At 36.2% G+C, this 16,307-nt stretch overlaps 1 protein-coding gene across 6 annotated transcripts in view; it reads right to left on the bottom strand.

Moving 5' to 3' along the window:
- Positions 1–16,307, bottom strand: part of cadpsa (Ca2+-dependent activator protein for secretion a) — a 129,987-nt gene that overhangs the window by 72,692 nt on the left and 40,988 nt on the right. For all 6 annotated transcript variants that reach the window (XM_084395379.1, XM_084395383.1, XM_084395380.1 and 3 more), the window contains exons 5-7: positions 7,073–7,153; positions 6,715–6,948; positions 3,147–3,268 (exon numbers count right to left, since the gene is read on the bottom strand). In XM_084395379.1, coding sequence (XP_084251505.1) covers positions 3,147–3,268; positions 6,715–6,948; positions 7,073–7,153 — 437 coding nt within the window. The remainder of the gene's footprint in view (positions 1–3,146; positions 3,269–6,714; positions 6,949–7,072; positions 7,154–16,307) is intronic.

Below are 16,307 nucleotides of genomic sequence, written 5' to 3'. Positions count from 1 at the left end.
TGTTAGGATCAATCCCCACAATCTTAAGGTGTCTGATCAAACAGGTACAGAACGCATGTCACTCAGCAGTTTCCCCATCATTCTTTTGCTTTCCCAGACTCCCTCTCATCTATCCTCACATGGCTCTACCCCTGAGACCCAGCAGGCTTTTAGCATTACAACAAGCCCTGGAGAAATGTGAGCCAAATGTGTGTGTGAATGTGAGAGCTTGTTGATCTGAGCAACTCTGTATTTCCAGTTGAAAGCGAGTGGATACGAGTATTTTTCTTTGTGTATACACTGTAAAAAATTTCTAACCCTCCCAAATCAAAAATTTCAAGTGACCGAAAACATCTAAATTTTTCAATTGGCCCAAGTGAAAATCTGTAAATTTAATTTTATAATTTACAGAATTTCACTTGGGCCAGTTGAAAAATGTAGATGTTATCGGTCACTTGATATTTTTGATTTGGGAGGGTTAGAATTTTTTTACAGTGCATGTGTATGTGTGTGTGTGTAAAGCCGACTGTACGCCATGCATTTTCTGTATTTTACAATTGTTGCTTGTCAGCTTATATGATGTGACCTCAGTGAAAATTGTGGGCAAAAGCCAAGGCACATCAGCTGTCTTGTATGTCATGCTGTGCCGTATTCATCTTTGCAGACTGTTGTCACGATTGACAGCGTTGACTAGGCATTTTACATGATCAATCTCTCTCAGTCACAGTCTGACATTCTCATTCCAGGTCTGCGTTGATTATATAGTAAGCAAACAATCAGTTCTGATGTGTTGGATGCAGGAGAAATGGGCAGGAGTAATAGACCTGAGATACTCTAACAAGGCCAGCAGTGGTAAGAACATACCAACAATGGTCCAAGGTGGGACAAACCACAAACCGGCGACAGGGTGTTGGGCATCCAAGATTCATCGACGCGTGAGGGCAACAAAAGCTATCCTGTCAGGTCCGAACTTACTACTGTGGTACAAGTCACAACATTTTAATGATGGTTAATGATGCGTCACAACACACAGTACATCGCATCCTACTGTACCTATGGGGCTGAGTAGCTGCAAACGCGTCTGAATGACCCCTGTCCTACTGTCGGGCACACAAGTGTCAGAACATGGACCTTGGAGCAGTGGAAGAGCCTGGTTCTATCAGTCCCATTTTCTTTTGCATCACGTGGACAGCTGTGTACGTGTGCGCCATTTACCTGGGGAAGTAATGCCACCAGGATGCGCTGTGGGAAGATGACAGCTGTTGGAGGGAGTGTGACGTTCTAGGCAATATTCTGCTGGGAGACCCTGGGTCCGGCGGTCATTTTGACACTTGCCACCTACATAAATGTTGCAAACTAGGTACATGGAACTTTCTATTTGACAGTTGCAATTTTTATAAACGTAAATGCTTAAGTCACATTCTGACACACTGTAAAGTCAGTTATGAGAAACAAAGTCGCAATTGCAAGAAAGATATCAGGTCACGTTGTGAGATAAAAAGTCACATTGTAAGATATTAACTCAGCTACTAGAAACAAAGTTGCAATTGCGAGATGTACACTGAGACAGAAACAGGCTTTCAAGGTGCCCTAGAATTTGAAATTGAATTTATCTTGGCATAGTTAAATAACAAGAGTTCAGTACATGGACATGACATACAGTGAGTCTCAAACACCATTGTTTTCTCCTTCTTATTTAAATCTCGTTTTTGAAAAACTAAACGATCAACTTCACGTCGTTTCTCTTAGTAGGATGAAAATAATCTTACTTAAACTGTGATTAATATACAGATAGCAATCAAAGAACAATCCCTTTCCAGTCGCCCAAGCTGTCAATCACACAGCGCGAGTTTATCTGGACACTTGCCAAAACTCGTTATGAAATCATTGACGCCGTTAAACTGCACAACGAAGCTCTTACTGTACGTACATCATGTTTGCATTGGTGAAATCATTAGTGAGAGTGCAGAAACTGCGATCTTCATTTACGTGATCAACAGGCTTACACTAAAGTCTCACAGCAGCCAATCACAGCAGTGGGGGTTTACACTGAAGTCTCACAGCAGCCAATCACAGCAGTGGGCGTTTACACTGCAGTCTCACAGCAGACACGCCCCTTCAAACAGAGCATTCAAATCAGAGGCTAAAATCAGGCTAGGAAAAATGCCTTTTATTTCTAAATTATAACAAATTTTGATCTAAAAAACATACTAACATTATAAGGGCACCCCAGGAAACATTCTAAAATAATAAAATAATCCATGCAAGGGCACCTTTCATAGTTGACTGCTTATGTTAGCGAACGCAAGGTAATTTTGATAGTAAGATCTTAACTTAAAGGCAAAATGTGGCAAAAATCATACAACATGCGTACCGATTAAGAGTGTAAGCTGACAAAAGAAGTGAGTGCACGTTCAGTAAAAGGTGTGAGAATTCGATTTCCTGCGTATGTGTGTGTTTCCTCTCTTTCTTACCCTTGAATTAGTCTCCACACACAAAAACAAATGTGATGTGTATTTGAGTAATGCGATCAGCGTACGGTTTTCCTAAGTGTTGATTACATGCCCAGAATGGTTACTTCATCATTAAGCTTTACATCTCACCACAAACAGAATGAGCCAACTGTGTACACAATAATAAGATCAACTGATCATGTAATGAGCTATATCACACACACACACACACACACACGATCATGTAATGAGCTATATCACACACACACACACACGCACAGCTTCAGCGAACAGCATTTGATGGGATTTGAGATTAAGTTCCTCCAGCTCTGAATAACATGAACGGTTCAGTGAGAATGTCAAGTCAAGTCAAGTCAAGTATATTTGTATAGCGCTTTTCACAATACAGATTGTATCAAAGCAGCTTCACAGTATGTGCCTGAATGCAAGATGACAAGCAATCAAACCTCAACAGGTTTGTGTAGGTTGGTGTACATTGACTGATTTAATTAGTCTGTAAGAGAATCATTTACTCCAGACAGCAACTTTCAAGGTCTGGAGGCGCGAATAAATGACAGTGTAACAGGTTATGACTCTTCAAAACTTCCTCAGTGCATGACCTTCTGCTGAGAAGAGAAGCTGGATGCAGTATAATATTGATGCAGAGATCATACAAAAACAAAATGCTTGACAAGATTTTTCTGCCAGACTTACGTTGGTTTGGAAGCCTCTGCTTGGTCAGTCTGAAGTTTCTGTCCACCTTCAACCTCCATGGTGCAGTAAACAATCCGGTTAGGAGCTAAAGACTTCAGACCTTGTACCTCCATAATCACCACCTGTGGGGAAAACAACAGGAGATCTATTGAGACGACGCCTAAGAGCGCTAGCTGCTGGGGAGAAAATATAAATAATCATAATAAAAATAATAATAATGCAACTTTTTAGTGGATGTTATCTAAACACATTGGATCTCATTCACTAATAATTGTGTGGATTTGTACGCACAGGAGAACTTCTCCCAAAAAATCTCCGCCTAATTTCCAACGCATGCATACGCACATGAATTTATTCTTACCATCGTTCTAATGTTAGTGAATTTGGAGTATTATAAATGAGCGGCCACGTGCACAAGGTTAGTCATTAGCATAAAACACGGCCAAACCATCTCCATATAAAGGGAATTCCGCACAACCTTTCCTTTAAAGACTTTAGTCACTCTCGCCAAACATATGCCACTCTCTGCAGAAGCGCTCTAGTCAGATCCTCGAGCAAAGTGTGTCATTCTCAAAACCGGTTTAAACACAATAAACTCCTTTTATACAGACCCAGATTACAGACCTCTCATTAGCCAGCTGTTCATATGCATAAATCTGCGTTATTCAGAGAAACCTCGCAGCTGAAGCTATACCGCAGCTTTTCTTACTCTTTCACTGTACCTGTAAATATGATGACATGTATTTAAGATTAAATTAAATTGTATTATTTATAAATAATATTATATAATTATTAATATAATATAGTCATGTTCAGATGAAATAGGCTATAACTTCTAAACACAATTACAAGGCCTCGCTTTTTGTTAAGAACATATGTGGTATTAGTTGTTCCTACATTTTTCATAAATTTAGAATACATTTTAATATGAACGGTTTTGGTGAATCATTATTTGTTTGTGAAAACGTTCCTACGCAGATTACGTGCACACATTTGTGCATACGCATGCTTAATGAATGAGAGTCCATAATGACAAAAACAAAATTGGTTTTGCCAAAGAAAGAAATTCCTTTTCTAAAAATGAATTAAAAAAATTGATTGACAAATAATTTGCAGTATAAAAATAAAAAAATATTACAAAATATTGTATTAAATTTAGCCAAATATTTTTTAGAATCCATATTTCTCCTAAATTGTGGTGTGAGTGTAAAGGGAGTAACAGCGATGAAAAAGTGACCTGAGAAGACTCATTACTGTCTTTTTTTGAAGTGTAAAAGCTCCAGTCCCCAATCATTGTAATTGCATGGGGATAAACACATTATTCAGAATTTCTCAATTTATTTTCCCTGGTAGAAAGAAAGTAATTTGGGTTCGGAACAACGTGAGGGTGAATAAATGATAACATAATTTAAATTTTTGGGTGAACTAATCCTTTGACATTTCAGATAAGTTCCACCTTCATCCAAACCCATACACACACACACAGCAGCCGTGCATGAGGAGAGAGGATGGGAGATGTGTCAGATAAAGCCGTCATCACAAAGGTATCCGTGAAAGGGGAACGAGCTGTTAACACACGACATACATCACATGGTTTTATTGCTCTCCTCTTCAGGGAATATCTCCTCTCAGATACTGTCACTTGATTAAAGCTAGCTTTATAGCAGGTTGTCAGTATCACTCGGGATTTTCTCTGTGGCTTGTGCTAAGTAAGGCCTGTCTACACACACACAGACACACAAATTCAGAATTCTCCTGTCCTCTTTTAAACCTGCACAATGAAGAGAAGATGACATTTTCAATTTGTCACTATCCGCAAATCAAAGACCAGTATATCACTAATGCACCAACATGGTGTTATATTTGACAGTGATATGCAACGTCGTAATGAGATATTCAAAGCAATAACTGTGCAAATTACATTATTACCCGATAAAAAAAGAACACGGAAATCCTATGTCAAGTCAGTAATGAATGCCAAAACCATCACAGATTCAATTATCCAATCAATTTCTATCAAATCACAAGATACAACAAGATGGTGGTGAAAAGGAAAGATTTGATGCTGAGTTTGTGTTAGTTTCATATGCTCATACAAATTCATTTTTCTTAAGTGTGGGCAATGAGATGTGGTTTTCTGGAAAATTCAGTGTTATAAAAAGATCTGAAACAAGGCCAAAAATAATGGGTGAGATAAATTTGTGAGTTTTGTGCATCTCATTTTAAATTTTGAAAGTCTTTAACCACTAGGAAACAACAGCCCAAATTTCGAACACTAATGTACATGATCTTGCATGGAGTACATATACTGTATATATAAACCTATTCTGATGGGTATATACAGTGCAATGCATAAGTGAATACACCCATGCTAAAGTTGACTAAAAAGAGGAATAAAAAATCATATTTTGGAAATTGAACTTAATGCCTTAATTTAAAAAATTAGGAAAAATCCAACCTTTAAGGACACCAATTTTCTTTGTGAATGAATAATGTATTGTAAATAAATAAATGTTCTTCCTTAAAATACATGGTGCATAAGTGAGTACACCCCTATGTTAAATTCCCATAGAGGCAGGCAGATTTTTATTTTTAAGTATATAAAAAATTTTTTTTTTAGGATACTATGCATCCTGATAAAGTTCCCTTGGCCTTTGGAATTAAAATAGCCCCACATCATCACATAGCATTCACCATACCTAGAGATTGGCATGGGGTACTTTCCATAAGATCATCTCTCAATGCAAATCAAACTAGCTTGAAATAAACTGAAAACTGAATAAAATCATGCCAATCTCTAGGTATGGTGAAGGCTATGTGATGATGTGGGGCTATTTTAATTCCAATGGCCAAGGGAACTTTATCAGGATGCATAGTATCCAAAAAAAAAAAAAAAAAAAAAAACTTAAAAATAAAAATCTGCCTGCCTCTATGGGAATTTAACATAGGGGTGTACTCACTTATGCACCATGTATTTTAAGGAAGAACATTTATTTATTTACGATACATTATTCATTCACAAAGAAAATTGGTGTCTTTAAAGGTTGGATTTTTCCTAATTTTTTAAATTAAGGCATTAAGTTCAATTTCCAAAATATGATTTTTTATTCCTCTTTTTACTCAACTTTAGCATGGGTGTATTCACTTATGCATTGCACTGTATAAAACTATCACTTCACAGATGCATTTCACAGATGCACGACTATAGTTTAAAAAAAAAGATGAAAATTACCTCATTACCTAAATTAGTTTTTCTCAGGGGTCCTTTGAACGATCTAATTACACCTCAGTAGGAATATCTAAATATGTGTAAGTATATTATTTTTAACCTTCTTTTATTTAGTCCTTTGTGATTTACGTTAACTACACCTAAATTTCGTGGAGATATAAAGAGAAAACTAAATCAACAAAGAGAGTTTGATGCCGGACACTGCTCAGAATGGCCCTTATAGACATTGAAAAAAAAAAAAAAGGGATTTAGAGTTTCAAGAGGTCATGTTTCGACCTAAACATTATTTGAACATGCTAACCCGAAATGCAGGCCGAAATGCTAACCAGGAACAAGTACCTCCAGGGTGAAAGACAAAACTACGTCAGACTTGGAGAGCTGATTCTCGTCCTCTTGACCCATGTCAATGATGGAGGTGGTGTGGCCTCTCTTGAGCTTCTGTAGTTTGAACTCTCCACCTTTAGATACTGGCATGCTCTCCAGATTGGCCATCAGCAAGTTCACTGAAGACTTCAGCTCCTCAATGTACATGGCCTCCATGTCCCTGGACACAAACTTGGGGAACCTGCCAGCCTATTCAAGGTGTTAAAGAAAAAAGAAAAAAAAAAATCTGACCAAGAGGGACAAAACTTTATAAGCCTGAAAAGAGCAGTATCCCACAGCTTCATGCGTAATTGTATGAGATTATAACACATACTTTTGTGAACTGATCAGCCATTTGGAGTCGTCCATCCAGCTCTCTTCTAATCTGGGCAGCCTGTTCATCAGGATTATCCAGCTGTAAGACACAAACATTTTAATGCATTTAAACTGACACTCCAAACACTTTTCCTCTGTTACAAAATCAACCTGTGTCTGACCTTCACATTACAATAAATATTGACAAAATATCAAAGTTCAACTGAAAGGTCAACATTTTCAAACGCTCACTGTATATACATGAAGAACAATTTATTAAGTGTTCACAAAAGGCCAATATAGATCAGAGCCGAAAAAATTTAATCAAAGGATCCTGAAAAAATTAATCACATTCTCTTCAAAAATATTAAGCAGCACAACTTTTTACCAAGTTGATAATATGAAATGTTTGATAATAATATGAAATGTTCTGAAGGATCATGTGCCACTGAAGACTGGAGTAACGATGCTGAAAATTCAGCTTTGCCATTACAGGAATAAATTAATTTTTTTAATATATTCAAATAGATTATTTTCAATTGTAATAATATGTCACAATATTAGAGTTTTATGGTGTTTTTGATCAAATAAATGCAGCCTTTGGGAGCATAAGAGACTTCTACTGACCCTAAACTCATGAACAGTACTGTATGTATATATAACATAAATTAAAACTGCATAAGATACCAAGACTTGTTTGCAGAGAATACATCTTGAATGAAGTTTTGAGCGTAAATCATTACATTTTGTTAGATGTACCATACCAACTATACCAAATAAACCTCAAGCAAACTATATTTAATATCTGAATGTGGCTTTCTGCAAGCCTCTATCCCCTACATGCACAGCTCTGTCCATTTAAAAGCCTTCATTAGTCCTTTCTAGCAGGACTGTTATTAGATTAGAGGCCAAAACCCATGAGCCATTTGTCATCATGTCACTGTGAGACGGTGACTTCCGAATCTGTTAAAAATAGAAGCATGAACTTCTGATCCCGACATCAATATTTAACAAGATTAAAAGTACACTCACGACAAACAATCTATATTTTGTCAAGTTACAAAATATGCATGCTTATAGATTTATACACAGATATTTGAATACATTTATGGACATGTATGTTGCTACACATAAAGCTAGCATTGCTAAGCTATGGTATGGGGGAAAATACAATGGAAGTCAATGGAGTCCCATCAACTATTTGGTTACATTCTTCAAAATATCTTCTTTTGTGTTCAGCAGAAGGAAGAAATTCATACAGGTTTGGAACAACTTGAGGGTGAGTAAATGATGACAGAATTAAATTTTTTAGGTGAACTATCCATTTAAGCTGGCACTGAGCTCTCCAAACCAGAAAAATCATCCGGGCTAAGAATAGGATGAACCTAAGTATTTTCTTTAATTAGCTAGCTTTATATTTCCCTCATTTAAAGTCCAGCTAAAAAAAAGAAACCATAGCTGGCAGCCTAGATGTTTAAAAATCCTGTTGCAAAAACCAAATTTTTCTTTTAATTTATCGGTTTATGATTCAAGACCAAAAGATGTGTCTTTAAATACCCTGCATGTCCCATGTTAAAGGGATTTGAACTAATGGTGAGTTCAGAGCCTTACAAGGGAGGAATTGGCCAGTCAGTCGCGTCGTTGGGTGGAGGACCATCTGGACAGGTTGTGGCCGTGGTGTCCCCCTTCCTGACTCCAGCTGGGCTAAATTCAGTACTCAAAAAGCTACAAACACCTACAACCCTTTCATGAGGATCCCTACACACAAGTGAGTTTACACACACCAATGCACTCATACAGAATAATGAGTGCATGTAATTGTGCAGGCATACACAATTCAAACACATGCTCACTTCATTCATGCATGAATTCATGTACACATTCTGTCAGTATACAGTATGTACAGACACTCACATACATGATGCCAATGTGTGGGTGTTTTCATACTTAAATGCTTAATTTTACTGCACAATACCAGACAGGTGTCAAGACACAGTCTCATCCAAGATCAAAAATATTTTCCACAGAGAATACACCTGTGCTATGATTACCAGATCGGTCAATTTGGAGTCACGTTGTTCCAAACCTGTTTGACTGACTATCTTCTGTTCTAAGGTATTTTGAAAGTCAATGGGGTCCAAACAACATTTTTTTTCTAATTTCACGTCCAATAATGACATTAATAAAATCACGCAGGGCTGCAGTCTGCTCCATAAATCTATAACCTTTAAACTTTTTATTATTGACAGAAAATCTGGCTCATATTGTAGTTTAGTCTGCAACCAAGCTTATTTCAACAGAGAAATAACTCTCATAACAACTCACCATTCTATTGTGACACCTTTGTCAACCGGACAAAATAAGAAGGGCCTTATTTTAACAGCCTGAACTTAAAAACACTTACTGTAGTGAGTCAATGGCATAATTGTCACCTGTATAAAATGTGCTTTAGACTATGGAAACCCAAAAGAAACCAAGTTATTGTGTTATCACCTACTGCATTTTGAAATTAAAACTTCTGACCTTTGGGAACGTTAGTGGAAACTTTTTAGTTTTAGCTCCCAAAATAGTTAGAAATTTACTTCAAAATTCCACCTGCTAAATGTAACATGGCAACATTTATTATAAAAATATATATAAAATATATTCCATTACGAATCTAGGCTAAGCCTTAAACAGAACTGCTCTGATCGCTACTTATTTCTGCTTGGAATGATACCGTTTCCCCTAAATGACATTTTTGAGTTATGAACATGCTAACAGCGATATTAGCTTTTCAAGCTGAGACCGAGCAGCACAGCATGGTTCTCCTCCTGCTGCTCTGGTAGACTGAGCCAGTCAATGCTGAAGATGAATCGGCGTTCAGTCTTTATCACACATGCTCTGCTGCCTCTATTTGTGTTGACACTGCAATGATAAACTAGCTAACAAAAAATAAACTGCCACCACGGCCATTTAACTTCTCTGTGAGGCTTTTGATTAGGCCTAAATTTAATTATCTGCTCTGGCTTTGAGCCAGGCCGATCTTAAAGTGAAAACGAATTTAAACCAGATGTACGGCATTGTTTTAAGCAACCAACCATTCTATCTCGACAACTTTGACACCCTTGGAACTAGATTTAGAGAGGCTATATTATCAAGTCGACGGAGCTTGATAAAATGTAAAAGATGGGTTTTGCCAAACAAGGCCTTCAGACGAAAATAAACAAATAACCGGGAGTGCCATGACACATCATAACTTTGTTGAGATTTTCATGCACTAGTAAGGGAGAAATCTGTAATGTCATTGCCTGATGATAATCAGATTTGGTGTAAACAAGACATGTGTAATTAAATTAATGTGGCTAATCTAAGCCAGCCAAGGCAGAGAGATTGTCTGGCCTCTGAGTGTGTTAATGCCATGTGAGTGAAAGGTGAGACCAACAGAGAGCCAGATAGTGTAATGAGAAACAACAGTTTCTCAGAAATGACAAAAAAAAACAAAAAAAAATTCTAATAATAATTCAACCCAAAATTTAAATTCTGTAATTATTTAGACACCCTCATGTTGATCCAAACTAGTCAGACCATTTTTGTCCATGAAGAGAAACACTTTACAACTCCTGCCTAATTAAAGGTATTAATTAAAGGTAATTAATTAGGCCACTAGCCACTAATTACATCTTTGACAGTGTAATTAGATTACTATACTAATTACTCTCTCTGAAAAATAATTCATGACTTATTACTAATTAATATTCTAAATCCCATATCAACCTCGACCAGTTGAACAATAAATGGATGCACATGAAACTGCTCTTTAAATTTTTTCAAATAAACAATAAAAAATTGCATAAATTATTCTTTAACTGACCAAAATATTTAAAGGGAGAAGATTACATTAAAAACATACCAAATCCACTATTGTTTTATATAGAATTGCTCTATAGTCTTTACACATGAGTTAGATCAATTACATCAGAGGTACTGTAAACTGTAATTAAATTAAGAATTAAAAAAGCAAATTTTTCAAAAGCAAAAGTAATTAAATTACAGTAATTAATATTGTCACGTTGGGCCAGGCAGACGAAGAAGATGGAAGAGCAGTGAGAATTGGATCTTAATATCAGCCATTAAACTTTATTACTAAAACATACGAGATCATCCAAAATACAGGAATCGCAGGAGTACAAAACATAACAGCTTTGGCTTAAATTTAAAAACAATACAGGACAATGACCTGAACCAAACTCAGGCCTTAAATACATAGGACTAAATGACTAACTTAACCAGAACCAGGTGTGCAACGTAATTAGTAACCATGACAACAAATGAAGAGTGGGAACAAAGGAAACAGGACACAGGAACAAACTATGCCGTACCTGATCTGACCTGATCAGTCTTCAGAGCATGAACACAATCATGCACAGGATCGTTTAAAAGCAGCAGCCTATCACCGTGTACCTAAATGATTCGAAAAAAGTCTTGGCTATTGGACCTGCAGTGACTGCCGACCCGCACCCACACCGCAAACGATAAGGTCAATATTATTCAACCTGTTACATCAAATATTAGCGGGTACCCGGCCACATACAAGAATCATACCTTTGTAGCAATGGTAACTAAGATTGCAGGTTAACTGGCTAGCTGTATGCCAAGCAAGCAGAATAATCAGCTAACAGCATGCTGTAATAGCAGGCTAATCAGCTAACAGCATGCTACAATGACTAAATGGTTAGCTTGTGAAGTACCTGAAAGACTAAAATGACTACTTATAGATTTTTGTTTTGGTTGAAATAAGATCTGACATAAAAAAATAAAGATTAGGCCTAATACTTTAAAGTGTCAAGGTGTCGTTGTGTTCAGTGTACCATAGTACTGTATTTTGTAGCATTTGCTTAAATCTAACAGTAGAGCACACTAACAACAAAGTCCAACTCTCCATAGATAAAACTAAAATTAAAGATTTTAAAGATGTTCAAGAGTGCTTCTTAAACTGTGTTAGTTAAATGTTTAGTCTGTTCGGTGAAGTTAGTTCTTCTGGGATGGAGGCAACTCAGTGGAAGGCTGATTAGTGTAGGTGTAACGGTGGTTAGCGTCCAAAACCGCATGATGGAGGCGTACAAAACTAGCAGGGGGTGAACTTCACTGCTAGACATCTGATTTCATGTTTTTCTGATTTCAAAGCACAGTGTTACACCCACAATACAAAACTGTAAAATTAAAGCAGAGTTATACAACTTTTTATTGTAAACATCTCTGCAACTGCAATCTTAAACCAGAGGAAAATCTTAAAAGCTCTCTGCTTCTCCAACCACTATAGGCAGCACAAAAATTGGTTAGTCTTCACCGGTTTCACATAAAGAAAATGGACAGAACATCTATAAGGAAAAAGTCAATATACTAAAATATTGATTCAATGAAATTTTTCTGTCAGTCTGCTTTTGAGGGCAGGAAGATAGTTCATAAATCACCATTACAGAAAAACCACCAGAGAAAGAAAGACAGAGAACAGAACACTTACTATCAAGATCTCTAATGACAGAGCAAATTATTCTAGCTATAGCAAAAAAAAAAAAAAAAACTGCTCTGATTGCCCAGGGCACTGCTCCTGATCAATCATGAGAAGATGGGTAATAAAAAGTGATCAATGCAGGTACTGAGCACAGGTGAGGAGAAAGTGGATCTTGACAAGCCTTGCTGAAAAGAGAGAAAAATGGCTGCCATCCTCTTATCAAAAATGCATGTGATGAATCCGTGCATGAAGACAATTACAGTGCAGGGTTAGTGCAAGAGGAACACGGCTATGAGCAAGAAAGCACATTATACACAGAGGTGAACACAGTCTCAAATTCAAATTCAAGAGTAATCACGCAGGCATCTGAAATCATTGGGACTTCGCAGATTCAACCTTCAGAACATTATAACTGTGCAGTGAAGAAGAAAGAAGTTTCCATCACTACGGACCCTTCTCATTCTCTTTATTGCTTTTTTAAGTTACTTTCATCAGGTAACTGGTTTAGAGCTCCTTTGGCCAAAAAAAGGCTTATATGAATTCTTTCATTCCCACTGCAATATCCATTTTAAATCAGGTTAAATGGTTTATATTTAACTTTATCTTTTATGCATTTACTTATTTATGTTTAAAGGTGTTAATGTGGCATGCATTGAATGTGAGCCTTTTTACCAAAGATTCATTTCTATCATTGGTTGATAGACAAAGTTTTTGAATTTGAATGGGTGAGGGTTTCTTATGTTTGAACCCTATAAACTACGAGCATATTTTGAAAATATAAATTGGTAATATAGAGTCGGTGAGATGAAAGGCCACATGCCAGAAGCAATACTATAAAACAAGTGCAGCGTCTAGCACATAAAAACCAACTGGGAGATATATATCTTAGCAATACAATATATATTTACTGAAAATTTTATATATAACTGAGACTCCCAAAATAACAAGTCAATGGATTTACAGTAGAGGATTTACAGTGAAAGAATACATATTACATATTATAAAAAGTATTTCCTCCCAAGCTGAACCTCAAGAAATGTGTCACTACTTTATGAAAATAATACCACTGTACCAAAGAGGGGGGTTGTATTATGATATGACAATAATGAGTTACAATACTGTGCAAATGTTTGGGTTAGGTAAGATTTCTTCATGTTTTTGAAGGCTGCATATATTGGATTAAAAATGTATATTGTGAAATACAACAATTTAAAATGACTGTTGTCTATTTTTATATATTTTAAAGGGGTCATGAATTGAGAAGTAAAATTTTCCTTGATCTTTTGACATGCAAAAGATAATTGTACTATAAAAAGATCATGTAAGATTCAGAACTCAAAACTTCCTTGTTAGTCCAAAAACAGCTTTTATTAAAACCAAGCTCAGAAAACAACTTGCTTCAGATTTTGTCACATTATTACATCATAGTGCGACAAAAGACCGCCTCTACAGAAGATCAACGCCTACTTCTACCTCTTTAGCCCCGCCCACTGATTCGAGCATGTCATGTAGCCTAGTAGTAAAGATTAACACAGGATTACTCCAGCAATAAAACCATAGAAACGTCTCTGAGGATTACAAGAAATGTTGAAGAAAAATTAACAGATCGTTATATATATATATATATATATATATATATCTTCATATCGTGATATATCTTCTGTTTTGTCATCAGTAAGACATTACAACACGTTTCATTTTAATTAAAATATACACTGCAAATGACAATGTATATGTATATGTTTTTCACTTTATTGAAAAGGATGCACTATGAATAGCCCAAGAACGACAATGTGACAAATGATGGTTCATACATTCATATTTCCGTTTACACGGGGGGAAGAAAAGTCATCCTTTGTCATCTATTACTGTGGTAACTCCAAGTACTTAATTATTTTAATATGCAAAACTGTTACTTAATAATAGCAGTGGGTGTTTACTTCCAAGTCTTGAATCAGGATAGTTTCGAGTGTTCGAAAGAGAGAGTCAAAACAGGATAGAAAATAGCTTCTAATTACTTTTAAATTAGGATGATTTTTGATGTAAAAATCTTGATAATATTTTAATGGACCTGAATTATGTGGACCTCAGTGAACACTATAAGATAATATTTATTAAAATAAAATAAAAAAAATACTGACAAAAATGCAGTTCATGGCCCCTTTAAAATTAAATGTATTCACTTGATGGAAAAGCTGGGGAAAAAAATTCAGCATAAAAACTCAATAAAACAGAATTTATTTGAAATATAAAGTTTTGTAACATTATTAATGTATTTACTGTCACTTTTGATCAATTTAATGTGTCCTTGCTGAATAAAAGTAATAATTCTTTAAAAAAAAAAAATCTTACTGACCCAAACTTTTGAACAATAATGTAATTTAACTTGATTGTTTTTTTATTAATATATAATGGATCATTAATAATCAAATTAATAAAACTAAGGAACAGCCCTAGTTGGCAAGAAGCCAATAGGATGACATAGGCATAATGTTTATTCATCCCAGAAGATAAGTGCACATATGTGTTTCATCCTTGTTTCATGTCATAATTCTGATGCTGTTATAAATCATATATATAAAATCATCCTTTTCAAAGATCAAAAACTTTTGCAAGGTGGTTGAAGCACTCATGGCACAACCCCTGATGGAGGCTTTGGCACCACAAATCTGCATGTAATCCCTGTCGGCTATGCAGCTTACCTGCCAGTTTTTAATATTCTAAGTATTTACTGTAGTTCTGCCATGGTGACTAGCCAATTCAATCCCATTACTCTGGCCACAGATTTCAGCTAGCGAGAGAGCAGATAACACACTTTGAACAATCTCTCTCTCTATCTCCTCAGTTAATTACTTTTTACCACTGCAATCAGCACAGGAGTGACAGCTTGTTAAGATACAGAAAGAGAGACAGAGAGCAGGCAGACCAGTCTTTATGTAGATGAGCGGGAATGAACAGACATGGGTGGAAGAAACACATGCGCACTTACAGAACATGTCCATCTCCATAATCAAGACAACTAATTTACTAGATCTGTAAATAATTTATTTTTATGAACTCTGGGAGCCACAAGGGCTCCTGGTTCAATTAATAAAATCATTATTCTCTGACATGATCTCATAATCCAGCCTGGAGCTAATATGTTCTTGCAGGTTGTGATATAGACGACCAAATGTGTCAGAGTGCAAGAAAGCAGCTCTATTATGTGATTACTGTACATTTCATCTAATAGAACCTGGTAACTGGTCTTTATAGCTACAGCAAATGACTTCCATGGTCAACAAGAGCCTTTTGCAAAATGGGTCTCTAACCATTTAATGGTTCCTTTTAGTATCAGTGCAAGTTTCTGAGAAGACGTTAAGCCTTGTGTAAGCATTGAAGTTTCAATAATGCAACAGTCCAGAGTGATATACTGCATTTATAACACAGTTACCGAATATAAATGTGTTCATCGAGAGCGTTTTTTCAGACACTGATGAAATATCTTGCTTAGAAACAGCATAATGGTTGCTGTGATTTTGACAATAAGACATGTTCTGTTGATCCAGGAACAACATTCTTGACCAAAAACATAGTCCTAACCTACCCTAATCCCTAGCCCTTAACCTTAATCCTACCCAAATGTCAGAGGGAAATGATGGATGAATAACACTGATGTAGAACCCTCTAACCCTTGTTTTAAGCCTAAACTTGACATTAACTGGTTGATTGGAATGTTGATCCAGGAACATGTTCTACTTGGTGAAATCACGTTCACCAG

The sequence above is a fragment of the Rutilus rutilus genome (genome assembly GCF_951802725.1).
Source record: "Rutilus rutilus genome assembly, chromosome: 22".
Classification (NCBI taxonomy): Eukaryota; Metazoa; Chordata; class Actinopteri; order Cypriniformes; family Leuciscidae; genus Rutilus; species Rutilus rutilus.
Note: the sequence above shows the minus strand (reverse complement) of the source record. Positions and strands in the feature narration are given on the sequence as shown.